Raw genomic sequence first — 20,915 nt, 5'->3', positions numbered from 1 at the left:
CCTTTGGCAAGTATCACAGCTTGGAAACGCTTTTTGTAGCCAGCCAAGAGTTTTTCAATTCTTGTTTGAGGTATCTTCGCCCATTCTTCCTTACAAAAGTCTTCCAGTTCTTTGAGATTTCTGGGCTGTCTGTCACGCACTGCTCTTTTAAGGTCTATTCATAGATTTTCAATTATGTTGAGGTCAGGAGACTGTGAAGGCCATGGCAAAACCTTCAGTTTACGCCTCTTGATGTAATCCACTGTGGATTTTGAGGTGTGTTTAGGATCATTATCCATTTGTAGAAGCCATCCTCTCTTTAACTTCAGCTTTTTCACATATGGCATCAAGTTAGCGTCCAAAATTTGCTGAAATTTTATTGAATCCATTTTTCCTTCTACTCGTGAAATGTTCCCTGTGCCACTGGCTGCAATACAACCCCAAAGCATGATTGATCCACCCCATGCTTAACAGTTGGACAGAGGTTCTTTTCATTAAATTCTGTGCCCTTTCTTCTCCAAACGTGCCTTTGCACATTCCGGCCAAAAAGTTCTATTTTAACCTCATCGGTCCACAGAACTTGTTTCCACAATGCATCAGGCTTGTCTATATGTTCATTTGCAAACTTCAAATGCAGATTTTTGTGGTGAGGACGTAGAAGAGGTTTTCTTCTGATGACTCTTCCATGAAGACCATATTTGTTCAAGTATCTCTTTATAGTGGAATGGTGTACCACAACTCCAGTGTCTGCCAGATCTTTCTGGATGGATTGTGCAGTCAAACGTGGGTTTTGACTTGCTTTTCTCACAATCCTGTGAGCTGTTCTGTCTGATATTTTTCTTGGTCTTCCAGATCTTGCTTTAACTTCCACTGTTCCTGATGACTGCCATTTCTTAATTACATTCCGAACAGAGGATATTGGCATCTGAAAACGCTTTGCTAGCTTCTTATAGCCTTCTCCTGCTTTGTGAGCGTCAACTATTTTCAGTTTCAGTTTTCTAGACAACTGCTTAGAAGAACCCATGGTGCTGATTGTTTGGGCAGGGTCAGATGAGTCTGGGCATTTAAAACCTTTGAGATTGACATCACCTGGTCTTTCCAGACGATGATTGAGAACAATCCATGACACTGTCAGGTCTCAGCTTTCCAAAGGGGGCAGTGCATGCTATAAACTCTGCAGGGTGCCCAAACTTTTGCAGACGCCATTTTTTGTTTTCTGTTATTTTGAAAGTGTAAATGATGGAAATAAAATCTAACTTTTTTTGACATATTATAAGAATGTCTAATCTGTCATTTGTTGCCTTTTGGATATTTTTCCATCTTTTCTTGGCTTCTTTATGCACATTAATACAAATTTTTACATGGGGTGCCCAAACTTTCGAGCCCCACTGTACTGGTGGTCCCACGCACTCGTTTAAAGACTAAAGGTGATCGTTCCTTTGAAGTGGTAGCTCCGACCTTGTGGAACGCTCTTCCTGTTAACTTACGTTCTGCAGTCTTGGTTGACGCTCTTAGAAAGCAACTGAAAACATACTTGTTTCAACTGGCTTTTGTCTAATGTTTGTAATTTTGGGTTTTATTCTTTTAATCCTCATTGGAATTGCATTTGTTGTTGCTTGTTTATTTTCTGTTTTGGATTCTATTGTATTTTAATCAAATGTCTTTTGTGTGAAGAACTTTGTGACTCTGTCTGTGAAAGGTGCTATATCAAATAAATTATTTACTTACTTACACACACACACACACACACACACACACACACACACACACACACACACACACACACACACTTACCCTCCAGCTAAGTGACGTAACTCCTTTAGAAAACTCATTACCCTTAATACTGTATACTACTTAAATAGTTAATACTGTAATGTATCATTATAATGAGCATAAAACTATCTAGTAATAATCTGACTTTGTATGCACTGCATGTGCAAATGTGTAAAATCCTGCCTACTTTTTAAGCATGTCTCTTCACATGTGTGTATCAAACTTCTCTGCATTATCTGCTTCAGAAAACTGTAAACTGTAGGCGTCAACAAAAAAGGCAGTGTGGTGCGCCTGGCTCTGTCTCAGAATGTCCTGATGCATCATTTCAATGGATACCTGCCAACCAATCAGAAACAACTATACTGACTACATCTAAACTATTTTGATGTCTGTCACATGAATTTTTCACTTATTTAATATCGATATATCTACATTTCATGGTAAACAGCTGGCTGATGTTGCCTGCTGCTGTGCAGGATCTCACAATAACTGTGAGTTATGTAATGTATACTGTTGTGTACTGTAATATCTGTAACTCAAACAACTCATTTTTTTGGACTAATTTTATTTATTTTTTTATATATAATTTCTAGGCATGTTTCTAGTCAAGTCTAGTAAGTTGACATGTTTAAATGATGTTTAATACTCCCTATTGGTCTATTGTTCCTTTAGAAGATCTATGCTCTCTTACGTCGTTCTCCAGGAAGTTGAACATGCTCCTCTCGGCCAGCTCTTTGCTCTCGTCAAACTTCTCCACAGCCTGCCGGATCTCCTCGTCTGGGATCTTCCCCTGACGCTTCTTCTTATAGTCAAAGTCCAACCGCCGGCCCTCCAGCTTCTTCAGGTGGTGCTGCAAACACAGACAGGAACATGTATCTTCATCCTGTGCAATCGATCATTCTTCTAATGTATCTTTTGTATCTAAACTCACACAAACATAGTGTGCTAGTAAAGTAAAGTGTCTGAGTACCATAAAAAAGCACTACATAAATAAAATGTATAACATAATAAGTCATTTGTTTGTAAGTTCTCTGTGAATTCAGAGAAGATTAATGAACACATCAAGTTCAGTAAGAGCAGAATGACCAGCTGTGAGTCAAGGGATGGACTATACCATTAGGCTAGGTAGGCAATGCCCGAGTCCCCCAACTAGAGCAGCGACAGTATGGATACTACTACTATTCTCACTCATATACAGTACACTGTGAAATAACATACAGCATAACAAATAACATAACATGGAGTCCCCTCCAGATGCATCTTTCATCATTGTCGATTGCCAGCCAGTCAGGCAAATGTGATGGCGTGCACTTAGTGGTTACTTTTTAGATTGAGATTTGATATACAAAACATATGATCAAGCAAAATGTAATGCAGTATTAGAGACTGCAAACTGTGATTATAAACTGTCCAGGTGTATATGAAGTAGTTAAAAGTAGCTCCATCTCGAAGAGACTTTAAATACTTCTGATTCTGAGGATGTTAGTCAATTTAAAAATACTTTTGTACTTTGACTTAAGAATTGTTTTTTGTTTGTTTGAAAGCAGGGCTTTTACTTTTCACAGAGTATTTTTTTTTTATAGTGTAGTATTAATGGTTGGAACTGAAAACCTAAGACACACTGCATGCATTCTGTAGATAGGGTTTCCCGTAGCACTTTGCAGTTAAGGCGACAGCCTAAGCAAGACAAGCCTGCTGCTTTAACTACGTCGTCAACAAATCTAATGAAGCAGAAACTCTTAATGGCAGATAACGTCCATAATAACTGGACTTTGGTTTAGATTTTTTGACAGTTTTCAGTGGTTATGAGGAGCAATATGAGATAGAAATTTGGTGATCACTGATTGTTGTTTAGGTACATTAAACCACATTAACCTTTTTCACGTTAGGACTTATAAAGCCCATGAGAACCGTGGAAAGTCAACCCACAGCCGCTCCGCTGCCCTGCTGAAAATGGGAAGCAGAAACGCTTAATGTCAGATAGCGTCCATAATAATTGGACTTTGGGTTCGATTTTTTGACAGTTTTCAGTGGTTATGAGAAGCAATATGTCGCTTATTCACATTTAAAGGGATAAACTGCCATTTCACCGTCGCGTGCGTCGTTGTTTGTGGGAGTTATGCCGCGTTCTATTTACCTCGGAACTCGGATTTTCCAATGTCAAAGTCGGAAACATGCCCCCCTGACCTGAGATTTACGAGCTCGGAACTCGGACAACCTCGCAGTAGCCTGAGTTCAAAATCCAACATGGCTGCCCCCTGTATCAACAGTTGCAGTAACATAAAGTTATAAGCACTTCTGTCTTATTTGTGTCACTAAATCAGTCGTTCACACAGGCACGTTCAACTTCTATCTGTGGACATGTTACGCTGTTTGCATGCACAAAAAACGGCGTAATGCGTTGTTATCAACTTGTATTGCTAACAATAGCTAACCGGGCTAGAGCTAATGAAAACAATGAAAATCCGACTTTTAAATGGAACGCATTCAACTCGGGTATGACGTCATTCCCCACTCCGGCTTCCGAGTTCCAAGGTAAATAGAATGCGGCATTAGTCAACAAATGTGTGGGCAGCTGGGGCATGCCCGGGCAGAGACGGGGTGAGTGGACTTACCGGAGAGTTGGCATATGGCAGGCAGAGAGCATTTATATATGTATCTCTGTCCTGTTCTTCACATCAGCGAGGTTTTCTTCTCTTGTTTCAATGAAGTGAATACATGACGAAGTGACTGGAACTATCATCACCTCTCGCGCGTGGATTCTCAACATCCCGGCTGTTGCCCGGTCTTTGAGACACAGCCGTTGTCTGTTTTTTTTTCATCATTATACGCTATTGCGGTTAGTTAGCGTAGTTAAACACCACACACAGTGAAATTACGTGTCCTGTTTTTATTTCACGCATACTATCTGCTTTGAGTGAGTGAAGCTATGGGCTGAGCTGTTTGTTTTGGAGAAGAGTTGTCAGGCGAAGTGGAAGAGAGCGTGTCACGGAGGATAATGGGAGCCATGCGAGTAACACTATTATAGCTTTATAGTTTTTTAAATAGTTTACAGCCCCCCCCCAACAGATTTTCTGCGGGAAACCCTGGAAATGAAGGTAACGTTCAAGGCGACACTGGCCTGACAGCAGATTACCGCTCTTGGCACATCCTGAAAGTGTTGTCAGATTTCCCCTGTGTTGCAAACATTAGTCTCTCACAGTGCAGTTTGTGTACCCTGCCAATCATGCATTTAAAAATGGCACACCGCTTGTGTTTCACCTTGTATGAGTTCAGTTACCAGGGCACAGGCTGCTGCAACGTACCGTGATCTCTTTCAGGTCCTTGTCCTGTAGAGTCTGCAGCGGGTCAATAAAGTTTTGCTTGACACTTATGTCCAGAGAGTCCTTCACGTCTGCCATCTGCCTCATGGCCTCGCCCATGTCCACCAGAGCACAGCCTGAAGGATGCAGAGACAAAGCACATCTTTTCAGTGAACCTGTGTGCTCGTCTCAGCAGGCCACAACTATGACACAGAAATCATTTGGACATATGCACCATGTCTTAGTTCTAGCCTCACAGGTTTGCTGCATGTCTGTGATAGTGTTTGTTTTTAAATACTACCTTTTTGAAATCCTACAAATATGGGATTCAAAGTCTGAAATTGTTAGTAGAGAAATACCTCAGTCAAATTTTGATCCGGCCCACAAATAAATTTAGATTCACAATAAATTATGGCCCGCCTTGTTGTGCGCCAAACCAAAATGATGGGAAACAGTTTTTCAGACTGCAATTACGCGAAACACAAAGCAGAGTTTGGCAGATTTGCCGACTTTGAAACTTCCCACAGACCCAGAGATTTGCATATTCAAACGTGTGAAACGAGTGTGAGTCGGGTAGCCTTTTAAAAATGTAATCATAATGACTGTTTGCTTGAGTAAACTCTATGATGGCTAGGGAACATTTTCCTGACTTTTTTTAGGGCTTTTATGTGGTCCAAACTGTACGTGAGAAAGCTATTTGAGACAGATATTGAGAGATATTTGACTCTTTCGACTATATAAAAGCATGTCAATAACCTCTACACGTCTGGCCCTTGATGTGATTCTCATTTTCCAGTGTAGTCCTCCTGTGAAATAGTTTGAAATTCCTGATGTAGAGAGACCTCTTCTTTAAAATGTCCAAAAAAAAATGTGGCTCAAAGTTTCCCAAAAAGCCCAAGATGACGTCCTCCAATGTCTTGTTCTATCCACAACTCAAAGATATTCAGTTTACTGTCACAGAGGAGAGAAGAAAGCTAGAACATATTCACATTTAAAGTGGCCATATTATGCTCATTTTCAGGTTCATTATTGTATTTTGAGGTTGTACCAGAATAGGTTTACATGGTTTCATTTTCAAAAAACACCATATTTTTGTTGTACTGCACATTGCTGCAGCTCCTCTTTTCACCCTGTGTGTTGAGCTCTCTGTTTTAGCTACAGAGTGAGACATCGCACTTCTATCCCATCTTTGTTGGGAGGCGCACATGCGCAGAAGCTGGGTAAGGATCACATCATCTAGCTAGTTTGTTTCTCCAACTGCAGTCAGTACAAGGCAGGATTAGCCGGGAGACTTCTTCTAAACGAGGGCGCACTTCCAACTTTGCGTGGAATACCTGCAGAACAGGGACATGTAGGTAGTTATTTTGTAGATTATGGTGAACTAGTGTGTGTTGTAGCAGTGTTTTGCCATTCAGAACGAGCTAGCATGCTACGGTTAGCCACCTCGTTTTGGCTAGTGACGTAGAAGGCCCTGCCGATTTTGACCAGCTCACCCGGAGACTGAAGGCAGGACACATTCAGAAACCCGTATCTCACTCAAAACAGCATGGATGGGTTTTTTTTTTCCTTCAAAGTTTGTATGCGTGTGGAAACATAACTCCCACCCCAAATCCCAGAAAAAGTGATTTTTTTCATAATATGGGCACTTTAACAAGCTGCAGTCAGAGAAGTTTTAATTTTTTTTCATACAAAATTAATTATCAAAATCAAAATAGTTGCTGATTAATTAAATAGTTGAGAACCAATCGAATGATTGAGTCATCTTTGCAGCTCTAATACAGAGCCAAGAGGAGGTGCAGAAGTCTAGTTTCCTCTCAGACCCCTTGAATTACAATATGCTGAAAGATTAGTATGGAAGTTTTGCCCGACGACTCCAAAAATAAACTGCTTTCCACAGCTTTAATCACGTAAGCTGTAAGTAGTCACTTGTTTAAATAGTTCAGAACTTTCAAATGTGCATAGGGGGGATTTTCATGAACCTATGTTTACACCCCAAACTTCCATGAGGCAAAACTGTGTGTAATACTGGATTTAGCAAGTATTATTTATCAGTGACAGGGGGATCATAAAAAGAGACTCTGAACACCATAATTCATGTCGGCAAGGGACATAACGGTGCCCATCTGTGGGCAGCACCTAAATCATGTTTCACAACGGTCAGTAGTTCCTGTTTTATTTGGCTATAGTCAAAACTCTCAGGTTTAGTCTAATTTTCAGGACAAACAGGACAGGATTTGGGACAACTGCTCCTAATTCGGGCCTGCCCTGAATATTTCGGGACGTCAAGTCACCCAACTGTGAAATAAATGTGCCAGGCTCTATGATCAATACTTTGGGGATCAGTTTCAGTGTGGGACGTTGAAACAGTGTGACAGCTGCAAACTAATGGCTTCGGATGGAAAATGCATCACGATGTTTCGCTTCGCATTTTTCAGGGAAAGAAATGTGTGCAGAGTCTCATTTTGAGACCCTGTGCGGTTGATAAATAAAGCCTGCATTGACAGTTTTGTTAGTTATCTAAAATCTGAAAATAAAAAATAAAAAGTTGAAATACTCCATCAGGAAGACAGGAACTGGAGAGAGTTGGGACGGCAGGAGACGCTAACACACTAACTGTGGTTAAACTGTACTGCCTGCCTAAATCCTCTTCTCAATTGCGTGTTCATTAAATGCTCCTGTGTAATTCATCAAGGTCTCCTGAATCTTCTTCACGTGTGTGAAATGAGTTGTGCTGCTCCTGAGTATTTCCTGAACAACACTGGTCTGCAGCCCTGGCCACTATCTAAGAAAGTCTGAGAATATGAGAATGGGTACCAAAGACAGAGTCCTCTCCCAGGTCCTGGCCGTAGCGCAGCATGCAGTCTCCCAGCAGGCCTTCGCTCTGAGGGTAGCCCGTGGTCTTCACCTGCCCTCGGATCTTAGACACCGTGTTCAGCATGTTCAGTTTGGCTCGAGAGGCTGCACAGGAAAACAATCAATACATCACGCACTTGATTCATTTTGCCAGACAGTGTTGTGGTGGTAGATACAGCACATTCTTTAACAGAATAAAGATTTTTTTTTTGTTTATACCTGGGTTAGGCTGGAGGTATTCTGTTGTTTTGGACAAGAGGTCAAACACCGACTTGTTGGTCACCTCAATTTTCTAATGGGAGCAAGATACGAATGTTAAAAGATATTGCAGTTATGTGTAAATATATTCTGGGTCTATAGGATATTTGAAACACTACATTCAGTTCATGAATCAGTTGTCCACGCTGTGCTCATGGTTGAATATTACAATGTTTTACAATGATTCACAATGTGAATGACGATACTAATGACTGCTGATAAAAATAAAAAAAATAAACATCCAAAGTGTGACGACACTCTTTAACGTGAACTTTTTCTTCCACCTATTTTCCTATGTTTTTGTGTCTAAGTGACTGATGGGAACAACAATCTTTGACATTGGTCCAGTATTACGCGAGATCGCTGCAGTCGGCCGAGGAGAAACAAGCTACAATGTAAGTTAATAGGGCAATTGTCCAGCTTGTATTTACCTTCACAAAAGTCCTCGTTTTGCCACTGACAGGCTCAGATTATTATTCTAAGTGTCTGACAACATTATGGGAAGGATTTCTAAGGAGGTCGACATTTCTGTTAAAGAGTAAGATCCTTTTTTTAAACATAAAAACATCCGCAAAATTGCGTTCGCTAAACCCACCAGACTCCGTGTTAATAAACAGTAATTTTACCATCGTAAAATACACTTCATTCAAAGTTGACAGAAACAAAATAAAACTATGAAAAGCCGCTTTGGGTCGTCTTTCCACTTTTCCAACCATCACAACTCTAGTTTTGGTTGAAATAAACACATAATTTACCGATTTACATGTGAAAATATGTTGGCTCTATACACGCTAAAAGTATTGTTTTTTTAAATGGAGTCTGGTGGGTTTAGCGCTAGCGACTTCAGAGCAGTTTCTGGTTGAACATAAAGGTTTTAAAGGTCTATGTCTGAAGGGATCCTTTCCATAATGTTGTCAGACACTTAAAATAACAATCCGAGTCTGTCAGCGGCAAAACAAGCACTTTTGTGAAGGTAAATACAAGATGGACAATTGCCCTATTAACTTAAATTGTAGCTTGTTTCGCCGCTGCCGACTGCAGCGATCTCGCTTAATACTGGACCAATGTCAAAGATTGTTGTTCCCATTGTTGTTGGTTGAAATAAACACATAGTTTACCTATTTATATGTGAAACTATGTTGGCTCTATACATGCTAAAAGTATTGTTTTTTTAAATGGAGTCTGGTGGGTTCAGCACAAAGCGACTTCAGAGCTGTTTCTGGTTAAACAGAAAGGTCTCAAAGAGATTTTAAAGGGCTATCTATGAAGGCATCCTTTCCATAATGTTGTCAGACACTTAGAATATTAATCTGAGCCTGCTGATATTTTCTTTCAACTAACAAAAAATCTCTGAGTGTCTTTAGCTATGTGTCGTAGCCTTTCGCGATGTGGTTATTGCGCCAGTTGATATTGCCATGGCGATTAAAAAAAAACATATATTGTGCAGCCCTATTAGGAGCTCTTATCGCCTGCCTGTACTATATAAAAATAACCCCGCACTGCCATGTGTGACACTATGCATCCACCATGAGAGCATGTCTGCTCTAAACTCACCCTCTCCATCTCCATGAAGTCTTCATCCAGCTTGGTCCCCTCGGCGCCGCTGATCTTTTCACTGAGTAGCTGCACACAGAGAGCACAGAGAGCATTATGGAGGACTGAGAAATACAAGTCGTTATAGTTTTTGGAACCGGAGCCAGGCCAGCAGGCAACGGAACCGGCTTCAGCAGCCTTTACGGACATCCCGGCAAAGGCAAAGAGACTGAGGAGGACACTGAGGAAGCAGTGGTGTAGTCTAATGTATTGTAGTGGGTACACTGTACTGTATATGTATGGGCCAGAATGGGACTTGGGGGGGGATGGGGTCTAGGTGTCCTCCCCCAGCGAAATTTTGAGCGTCAAAGACTTAATTTCCTGCATTTTGATACACTTTTATGCACCAATTCACAGCTGAAATACCTTTATTTAGCCTATGCAAAGAAAAAAAACTCAAATTCAAAATATGTCAAAAATATAATGGAAAGTATGTGGTTGTGTGTCACTGCACATTTTTAAGTGGGTATATGGAAATCCTGGAGCTTTCTTAGTAAGTATACTGAGTATACCTGCGTATCACGTATAGACTACACCGCTGCGAGGAAGCTTGGAAGAAAAAAGGAAGGAGTGTCCAAGCAAGAGAAAATATCGGACAGGCTTCTAGCCGTCGGCGAGAGATTTGCGAAATAAAAGGCTGCCAGTCAGAAGGCGAGCCGAGCTGGCCATGTTGCTGTTGGACGAGTCGGTACTAGAAGCTGGCTGGCTAGGCTGGCTATGTCTTGTGTTGTTGCACTGGCTTGATGTTTGGCTTTTGTTAGCAAAGTTGTGGACTCGCTAGTTTTTGATCCTGAGTAATGTAATTATAATGCACGTGCGCGCATCTGTCCATATTTACGACGTCGGTGTCGCCGAAAAATAAACACTGCAACTTACACCAGTAAATCTAAAACTATTTTGATTTTTCGATCACACTCATTTACACATCCAGGGCTGCCTGAATGACCTGCAGCTCTCCTACAAACACAAACACACACGCTCATAATAAGTCACAGTATATACACAATTTGGAAGAAGTATTTATCCATGCTCAACGCGCACCTGGGCGGTATTGCTTTATGTGATATTCATTGGTTAAGTTGACAATGTCCTCGGGTGACACTTTGTGAAGTTGGTGCATGGATATTGAGTTAGTAAGGGATTCTGTGGGCTCATATATGTTGTACAACGTTGCCATATCTCAGTACAGCTATGACCTTGTCCCGGCAGTTGCATCATCAGGATTTAGATGACATCATCATCGTCCCAATCTGTCTCTCTGCTGTTGAGCTTGAGTACAGACCCGTTCCCATCAAGTTTAGCCTAGCTGTACCATATTATGAAAAGCACATGCTGGAATTGAATGGAAGTGCAAATCCCTCCCCCTCCCCCAACTAATGACTAATATTGGCATAGATCCAGTTTCAGTTTGAATTTAATTTTAACTGTAATCCAAACTTTTAGTAGTAGTTCTACAGTGGTTACCGTTACAATATGGTACATCTCTGTTTAATGTAATTTATGAGCAGACCCAAACACGATCTGCAGATTTTTATTTATTTATTTTTTTCAGCTTTCAGTGATCCGGAATGAAAATCTGCGGAATTTAGCTTTAGCTTTGGAAGAAGATTTCATTTTTTCATTATTTATTTTTAATTTGTTTAAAGAAATCTGGGAAAATTCTGCGGGATTCTGCCTGATCCGCAGAATATGAATGAACTGATGACCATGAATACTGCTATATTCACCGTTTCCTTTTCTTTACACTCAGAAAGAAGCATTTGAGAAGCAAAAGCGCTCTTGTGCCAAGCCAAGCAAAGGGAAGCACCATATTAGTTTCTTTATGAGTGACTCTATGTTTACACACAGTTCCATATCGCTGTTAGAAATGGGTCATATGACAAATCATGAATTTAGTTAGCGTACCATCAGGATAGATAGGCAGGGATTGAAAGAGTACTACAATATTTTACTTAGGTACCTAAGTACTTTTGCTTAAAAAAGTGACATTGCTTGTCTAAAGAACGTGTAACTTTAGTTTTTACTCTGTAACAGATGCAAGTTGAAATGTAGCAAAGTGCAATGTTTGAGATAATAAAGACTAAAATTAAAATGAATGATTAAAAAGAAAAAAAAACGGTACAAGTAAACGAAAAAACATTGTGTTACAGTAACGAGTGTACACGTATTAATTACTTTCACCCCTGCTTACAGGGAAAATATATATAACTTGATGGCTCATAGTGAATAATAGGCATGGTTTCAGATGTCAGATAATAATTAATAACAGTGCGTTTGACTTTATCCAACCTTTCATAAACAAGCAATGTACTTTTTGACCAAGAAAATGACTGTATTGTTGATCAGTTTCTCTTTATAAATTCACATCGTAATGAGTGCGAGTGAGAGATTTGCATTTGTGATATGGACTTAGTTGTTTAGGTTAACGATTGCTTCAATTAATAAACTGATATTAATATATCCACAGTCAACACTTGTGCCTTAACAGCAGTGATACTGTCGACCCTGCGTGGATTTAAAAAGGTGTGTCAAACAGAGGACTGGGACTTTGACACCATTCCCCGACAGATTTTAAAGAGGATTAAAATTCTGTGTGGTCAAATAGTAGACTAATGCTGAAAGATTTCAGCATTAGTTGGCCAGTTAGGAAGAAAACTCAGATTGCAGGTCAGTCACTGACTGATTACAATTGAATAAAACCATCCCTTTCCCAGTTCAGTAGTTCTTATAATTATGTGTTGCAATTTACTTTCTGACGAGTCTCACATTGCCAGACCTTCCTCCACAGCGCTGCGGAGAAAGGTCTGGCTAGTCCACACAGCATTTTGGGATGGGAGAAAAACGTGTTCTGGTTATGGGCACTGAATTTGTTGAATTTACTGTTTATCAGACCCCGGATGAGACAAGAAGCTAACGTTAGTGAACCCTGCGGTCCCTCTGACTACCCGCTGTGGGAGACGTTGTATTTCCCCGACACGCTTTATTCACTTACCGTTTCAAACTTTTTCCAGGTTAGTGGGGGTGCACACCGTAAAAAAACAACGTCAACAAAGTGTAATGTTCCCCCAACATTTTGTTTTGTTGCTAAAATATGTGAAATGAACGTTGACGTTAAATCACCTGTTTCGCGTATCCTAAGGGGCCGTCTATTTGCTGGATTTTTTCCGTAGCGGTTGATAACTAGAAAATAAGCCCGCTGCCGTTATTGTTCAAATTTTGACACAATGTTATGGTAATAAAAGTCTTGCACTGCCAGACCTTCCTCCACAGCATTCTGGGATGGGAGAAAAACGTGCTCTGGTTTATTGGCATTTCTTTAAACCAATCACAATCGTCTTGGGCGGTGCTAAGCGCCAGACGGAGCCACGGTGCCTCTGCAAAATAGCCCCGGGAAGGAACTTGTTTCGGTGGAACGTGTGTACGTTCAAAAGTTGTTTTAGTCTTGCAACAGAAAACTCAGATTGGACAGATAGTCTAGCTAGCTGTCTGGATTTACCCTGCAGAGATCTGAGGAGCAGTTAACCATAGTCCTCAGAAATCCACCAGAGTTTAGAAAGCCAACACAAAGAAAGTGGAAGGTGACGGACATCCTGCCAAAAATGAGGGACAACCGGCAGAATTTCCAGCAAGCAATGAAAGGTCGTTGATATAGACTACTTTCTGATTAACCCACTTTCATTCTTTGGGGGGTGGGATAGGTATGTCATAATTCTTCTGTTTCCGAAGGCTTTTCCAGTCTTCTTCTTATCAACTCTACACATGGTGCGTTGGTAAAGGCCCTTTAAGATGCACTATACGTTTGACTAAAATCAACAACCACAACTCAATGTTCTATAACCACACACTGCTGCATGCAATGCATTCTTGAAAATATAGAAATGTTTCATGAACCATTAATGAAGCTGGCCCTGAAAGTAGCACTGCAGTCACTGTGCGTACATTATGAATGGAAGGAAATACCAACAAAAAAAAAAAGGATTTGGAGTTTTTCAGATGGCAGTTGTGCTATGAAGCCCTCCTGCCAACATATGAAACAAAACAACAGTACAGGGTCTTCCTTTAGGTCGCGTTTAGTAAAGTAGCTGGCAGACGGTGATGATGGGTGCTGTGGCACAATTGGCAGCTTTGTGAACAGCACACCATTTAACAGGGAGCTACTAAGTGGGAGAACCCAGAATAGAAACAAGACATGAGTCATCATGACTGGTGCTGTATGGCAGAGTCAACAGGGATATTAGGTGTCATATATGGAATATAAGGATTAATAAGTGCTGGATCCGGATTGGCAGAGAGCATGATAACTAAGGAACTGTGTCCACATATCGGGTTTTTTCCAAGCGCCGGCATCTTACATCAACTGTTCCCAGGGGGAAGAGAGCGTATGCGCCTGCATGCGGCCTCCAGGAGAAACAGCGTCGATGAATAGTACCACTCGCATGCAAATTGATGTGATTGCTAAGTATCGAAACTTATCCTGAAATAAAACAATATATGGCATACCTTGAAGGCCTCTAGTGGCACAATTTGAAAGACAAGAAAACGGGACGTTGCAGTAATGAAGTTGGGAAGATACAAACGCATGCATTACAGTTTCAGCATCACAAAATGATAAGGTGGGTCCAATTTTTGCAATGTTATTGAGATGGAAAAAAAAGTGCTGTCTTGGTAAATTGCCAAATGTTTGAAAGGTATTTGTCTAACAAATAGGGGTGGTAGTCTTCACTGGTCTCACGATTTGATTACGATTATCCTGTCAACGATTCAAATCAATTGAGTATCCCGATGCATCTCGATGCATCACCTCCTCAATATTATATATTGCTGCACATGGTTTCTCATCAACAAATTCAAGCAGTCACACACACACATACACACATATATATATATATATATATATATATATATATATATATATATATATATATATATATATACAAAAGAGCACACGGTGACAGTAGTCCCTTAGAATCGAATGAATTTCACAGTACAGTGTTCTTGGGTTTTTTCACACACTTGATCACAGTTCAGCCAGTCCCTCCAGAAAAACGCCATTATGCGATCGCATAGTTCAATGCATAATCAGCCAAAGTCCGCATATTTATGCGGGGGCCGCATTTTTTCTAATACGCCGCACTTTCGCCGCATAAATTGCCGATTTCCGTGCAAAATATGCGGGGCTTGCATGATTTCATAATCCCCGCATTTTCGTTGCAAAAAAGTCCCATCTATCTCAGCAGAACGTTGAAAAATGTTGCGTTTACGTCACGCAAGAGCAGCCATTTTCCCCTGTTGCCATGGGAACGTTATGAAGTGACGTAATTACGCGACGTGAACGTCATCGAAAAGCTGCAAACCCCGCGATGAAGCCATGATGAAACCACAGTTTTTGCAAGTCCCCGCAATTTCATCGCATAAAACTGCATAAATGTCACGCATATTCCATCGCATTTTTGAAGAAAACGTGGCGCATAATCAAGGATTTTTGCCCGCAACAATCACAAAAAAAACTCCGCATTTTTCTGGAAGGACTGTTTAGCACTCTGTGCTGCTGCTCTCATGTTTACTTCACTAATGATCATCCATACAGGGGAGCAACACAGCAATATGATCCACAGCATTTAAACTATTTTCAGATTATTGAAAATAGTCTGAAATAGAAAATGAGCTGAAAATATTTTCAGATAGAAGATTAAGGGATGAGACGATTCCATTCACATCGGTATAGTTTAATATTGAGTTCCGTAGCCCATTTCTTCGGTAACCCGTGCCAAGCTAATTTGGTGTGAACTCAACAATGCATTGCAAATACATAGTTTGACAAAAAAACTTGCCACTTTAATCAATTGCACCATCGCTACTGATGCTACAACAAGCTATGATGCTACTATGATACTTGCATCAGACCAGTTTTGTCTACATATCTGTCCCTATGAAATAAACAAAACATAAATACAGGTCAATCATAATCCAAACCCTTACCTTTCAGTAGTTTAATAAATACAACCACACTTTGGTTATTTAGCTAACCTGGCAAATCTAAACGGAAATGGAGATCCACACTGCCCCTCTCCCAGTACAGGTGTGTGTGTGTGTGTGTGTGTGTGTGTGTGTGTGTGTGTGTGTGTGTGTGTGTGTGTACAGTACCAGTCAAAGGTTTGGACACACTTTCTCATTCAAGTTAATGGGAAAGTGTGTCCAAACCTTGACTGGTACTGTATGTATGTGTGTGTGTGTGTGTGTGTGTGTGTGTGTGTGCGTGTGCGTGTGTGTGGTACAAGGCTGTACTACAAGTGCTGCCAGCAATAGGAGAGTTATCGGTACCAAGTGGGTCAGAGCCTGGATAAAATTAGCAGACTCCAAGTGGAGAAATGAGCCCATTCTGGCTTCCAGAGCCTTTCTAGGACAGTGGTGTGTGTGTGTGTGTGTGTGTGTGTGTGTGTGTGTGTGTGTGTGGGGGGGAGGGGTGGTACATGAAGGTACCACTGTACAGCTTAACAGTCTGGGCCATGAAGTCATTTGCAGTTACATCCTTAAGATCATGTTTTTCAACATTTTGGAAGACACTTATTCCCTTTCTCTGTGAATGTGATGCAACAAAAGATAGATATCAATCTCATGTCTGTGTGTTAGGTTTGGGGGGGGGGGGGGGGGGGAGAAACAGCTGGAAGAAGTTGTCAACAGTATGTGAAAAGGGCATGTAGTTCCATATGAGCAACAGTTTGCTTTATTTGCAATCATTTCTCAGAAGCATCATATGTCAGTGTTTCCGCTATATACGTACGTTTCTTAGCGTTGGACAACCGCTTCTGCTTCAGCGTTTTATGAAAACCGCACTCACGCTGGTGCCGTGAAATATGACAGCTACAGTAGCTTGGAAAATAGCGTTATGGGCATTGAATTTGTTGAATTTACTGTTTATCAGACCCCGGATGAGACAAGAAGCTAACGTTAGCGAACCCTGCGGTCCGTCTGACTACCCGCTGCGGGAGACGTTGTATTTCCCCGACACACTTTATTCACTTACTGTTTCAAACTCTTTCCAGGTTAATGGGGGTGCACACCTTTAAAAACCAACGTGAAAAAAGTGTAATGTTCCCCCAACATTTTGTTTTGTTGCTAAAATGAAATGAGTGGTGACGTTAAATCACCTGTTTCGCGTATCCTAAGGGGCAGTCTATTTGCTGGATTCTTCCGTAGCGGAACTACAAAATAAGCCCACTGCCGCCGACGTTATTGTTCAAATTTTGACACAATGTTATGGTAATAAGAGTCTCGCATTGCCAGACCTTCCTCCACAGCATTCTGGGATGGGAGAAAAAACGTGCTCGGGTTTATTGGCATTTCTTTAAACCAATCACAATTGTCTTGGGCGGTGCTAAGCGCCGGACGAAGCAACGGTGCCTCTGCAAAATAGCCTCGGGAAGCAACTTGTTTTGGTTCAAAACGTTCAAAAGTTGTTTTAGTCGTGCAACAGAAAACATAAATTGGAGAAATAGTCTAGCTAGCTGTCTGGATTTAAGATCAATGTTTGTTGCGGAAGATTTTCTTAGATGAAAGTTCACCTTGTCACTTAAATGAAGATCGGGTTTGAGTGTGATGGTGTTTGAAATGAAAGGGAGAAGGGGGGGGGGGGGGGGCACTGGTACAATGAGCGGCTCCAGGGCCAGATGCATTAGTACAAGCTGCAGCAGCAGGTGACAGCTGGGCCAACAAATGACTGGTGCTGGCCCTGCTTTTAATCCACACTGACAGCATCTAATCTACACTTTAGAGCTGCAATTATCCTGCGCATTGAATTGAGAGTGAATACAAGGCTCAGCAGGCACTCTGGAAGTAAAAGAAACGCTCCGACCGACAGGTGCTTTGACATGAAGGGGACTCACCAGCGAGCTGCGATCGTCCTTGCGGGATGTTGTCTTTTGAAATCACAGATCAAACGAGCCACCAGCGGCGCACGTTCATTTACCGTCATTTCTTTGATTGTGTAAAAAAGCGGATGTTGGATCTGTGTGTTCTGTCTTCCTGCACTCTGAGCACAGGTCTTTACAGACGGGCCTCGTTGAGCAGAAGGGGATGCAAATGCTCTGCTTGTTCCTTCCTTTGTAGAGAGCACACACACGCGCAAACAAACACACACACACACACACACACATCAGCACAAATCTTTGTCTTTTCGCTCACTCTGCGTAGTCTCAACAAACACACACGGTGGTACAGCAGCTTCACAATAACACTGTAACAATAGTATGCATTTATGCAATGTGTACATTTAAAAACAAATCACAAATAGGCTGATTTATCTTCCCTAATAATATGTTGGGCTCATTCATACATATTAACTTTTGAAAAAAACAAAAAACAAAGAACGATTAAAAATTAACTTGGGGCCCCCCTGCAGTAACTGCAGGTTCCCGGACCCCCTATGGAAGATCTCTGATTTAGACAAACAAGAAGTAAACAAAAAAAGTATTTCAGGAGAGTTTAAAGCTTATCGTGATAATATTGTTCATGCATCACAAATGGCAACAAATACAAATCAGATCATAAATTAGAGCCATTAGTGAGAACTCACGATAAACGATTATTGATAACAATATACAACCTATGGTTAATTTGGCTTTATTAGAGCACTATTCTATTCTATACTATTTGTTTCTGCACTCTGTTAAAGCCTGAGACTGACTGCAATGATGGAGTATATAGCAGGACTATACTTTGTTCTGTGAAAAGTCACCAATAAAGGCTTGTAAACCAAAAACTACACAACAGACATGTTCCGGCAGTAATGTGACCCGAAGTTGGGGACACATGAACAACATTGGCCAAGATTACAGCTTTCTCTGGTGTTAGCATGCAGCTACTTGTAGTTGGTAGTGGATTGTAATGGAATAAAGCAGCACTTTCTACAGTCAAAAATCGCAGCTTCTGAACCAAATACTACCCGACTGGATATGTTTCAGCAGTAATGTGACCCGAAGTTGGGGAGAAATGACCATCAATGGAAGCCAAGATCACGGGATTCCCTGACTTAGCATGTAGCTACATGTAAACACAGCAGTAGCCTGCCTCATAGAAACCCGGAAAACAACGTTGAAACCAGAGTGTTCAGAACAGTAGGAAATTTGAGGTTTTTGCTCACAGGGATTTCTCTGTAATACGTTTACCTTCTTATTTGAAGCTCTGGCCACATGAAAATCCGACATTGTGACATTATAGATATGACAGAAAATACGGAAAAGCATAATAAGTCATCTTTAAGTATAGATTAAATCGCAACGAATGTCCTTATCAATAAGAAATGTAATTTATCATTAAGTCCTTAACTTTTATTTAACTAATATTAAGATATTAAGTCAATTTCTTTTCTCTGAAAAACTCATTAAACCAAACTGGAAAAGGCAAAATGGTCTTACTCTCTTTAAAAAGAGATTTGACTTTGGATTACAAGGCTAATAAGAAAGGTTGGATTTAAAGACAGCCGGGTTGATTCAATTATTAGGATTTTGCAGGGTGTTAACATCGGTTCACACTAATTAATGCAAATGCAAAGATAATGCTCAGCACAGACTCCCTTTCCTTGAGCCTCACAGCAGGGTGGATTGTGTGGGGGGAAATTAGTCTGGAAAAGTTATGAAGGCATTCCAGGTTGGCTGGACTGGACGAAAGGAATGCAGAAGTGAAAAACAAGAGTGGGATGCTCTGCCTGTTTTAGTGCTCTGTGACTCATCGTCAGTCTGTCACAGATGACACTTTCCCCCTCGGCTAACATATGCTATTGATAGGGAGGGAAAGTGACATGAAGTCAAAGCACACAGTCTGCTGGAGTAAACAGCAGTTTGGAATATCTCGAGGAGGTGAATCACTGGTCTGCACACACAAACACAGGGATTTTGTTGTTGTGGGTATGTGTGTGTTAGCAGAACCATGTTGTTTTAATGTGTCTCCTAATTGAGCTGTATAGGGTAGGGGACAGAACAGCAACAGTTGTAATGCAGTTATGCCTGGCCCACACTAAAAGTATTTTCAAATCTTAGCAGTAGGGCTGGGCAATAATTCAACATAATTGATCGTCTACCAATGGAATCCCATCGTGATGAAATCATATATCGAGACATCGCGATACACAATTACGTTGTCTCAATTGATAATAACAAGCACATACTAACTCAATTTCTCAGAACATCTGTTGTGAAACATTTTGAGGTAATATCATTTCATGAATTGCAGATTTGTTTTAACATCACACTATTTTTGGGCAAGCATGTAAACATATCATGTCAGTATATATAGCTGGACGAAAGTTATTTATTTTTTTCTCTATAATTTCACTTGACACTGTTTACAACATGATTGATTATTATTTATCTAAAATCTCAATGTGAAAATATTTTGTGAAAGCACCAATTGTCAACCGTACAATATTGTTGCAATATCGATGTATTTGGTCAAGAATATTGTGATATCTGATTTTCTCCATATCACCCAGCTCTACTTAACAGATGTTGAAAATGTGAGAGACCCCACATATAACGACATGTACTGATAGATTTAACAGGTTTTGTTACTATAGAGTGTGGAGAGCAACGGTTTGGCCAGAACAGCCCACCGCACACTAATAGATTCCATTCACAAACAACCAGAGTCCCGAATCTAAAAACCAGAAATCTCGCACAATTAAAAGTGACTTTAGAGTATACAAACATGGCGACGATGGATAAACTGAAACTAATTAATGCTCTGTTTGCACTGTAGCTGTTAGCGCTGTTAGCGCTCCCAGCTTCCTCCAACCTCTCTCTCCCTTCGTGACCTGCTGATCAGCGGTATGAGCTCCGTATGAGCACTAGGAATCGATCGGATCGAACTAGCCCGATACCGATTATAAGTAAAGAAGAACGGAAGACGTTGGAGAGCTTCTTAGAACTTATATTAGTGATAAAAAGGCAGTGCTCTTTGGTAGGGGGCATGAACAAATCCAATAGACATCAAGGAAGACGCCAAGGCCAGGGCTCGACAGTAATGGTTGCCCGGTTGCCCTTGGCAACAGTTTCGTGGCCTCTGGTTGCCCCCTTTGGCAACCACCTGGTCAATATTTGCATGCGCGTTTGCCGTGAAAAGGTACAGGCAACGCAATTTTCTGTTCACGTTAAACGGCGCATG

General features: G+C 40.9%; 1 protein-coding gene across 3 annotated transcripts in view; it reads right to left on the bottom strand.

The window, feature by feature from the left end:
- The window catches only part of sh3gl3a (SH3-domain GRB2-like 3a), a 51,703-nt gene that overhangs the window by 7,322 nt on the left and 23,466 nt on the right, over positions 1-20,915 (bottom strand). For all 3 annotated transcript variants that reach the window (XM_078255701.1, XM_078255617.1, XM_078255794.1), the window contains exons 2-6: positions 9,720-9,788; positions 8,127-8,199; positions 7,869-8,012; positions 5,058-5,191; positions 2,444-2,602 (exon numbers count right to left, since the gene is read on the bottom strand). In XM_078255701.1, coding sequence (XP_078111827.1) covers positions 2,444-2,602; positions 5,058-5,191; positions 7,869-8,012; positions 8,127-8,199; positions 9,720-9,788 — 579 coding nt within the window. The remainder of the gene's footprint in view (positions 1-2,443; positions 2,603-5,057; positions 5,192-7,868; positions 8,013-8,126; positions 8,200-9,719; positions 9,789-20,915) is intronic.

The sequence above is a fragment of the Sander vitreus genome, chromosome 1 (genome assembly GCF_031162955.1).
Source record: "Sander vitreus isolate 19-12246 chromosome 1, sanVit1, whole genome shotgun sequence".
In the NCBI taxonomy this organism is placed as follows: Eukaryota; Metazoa; Chordata; class Actinopteri; order Perciformes; family Percidae; genus Sander; species Sander vitreus.
This window is presented reverse-complemented; position numbering and strand designations above follow the sequence as displayed.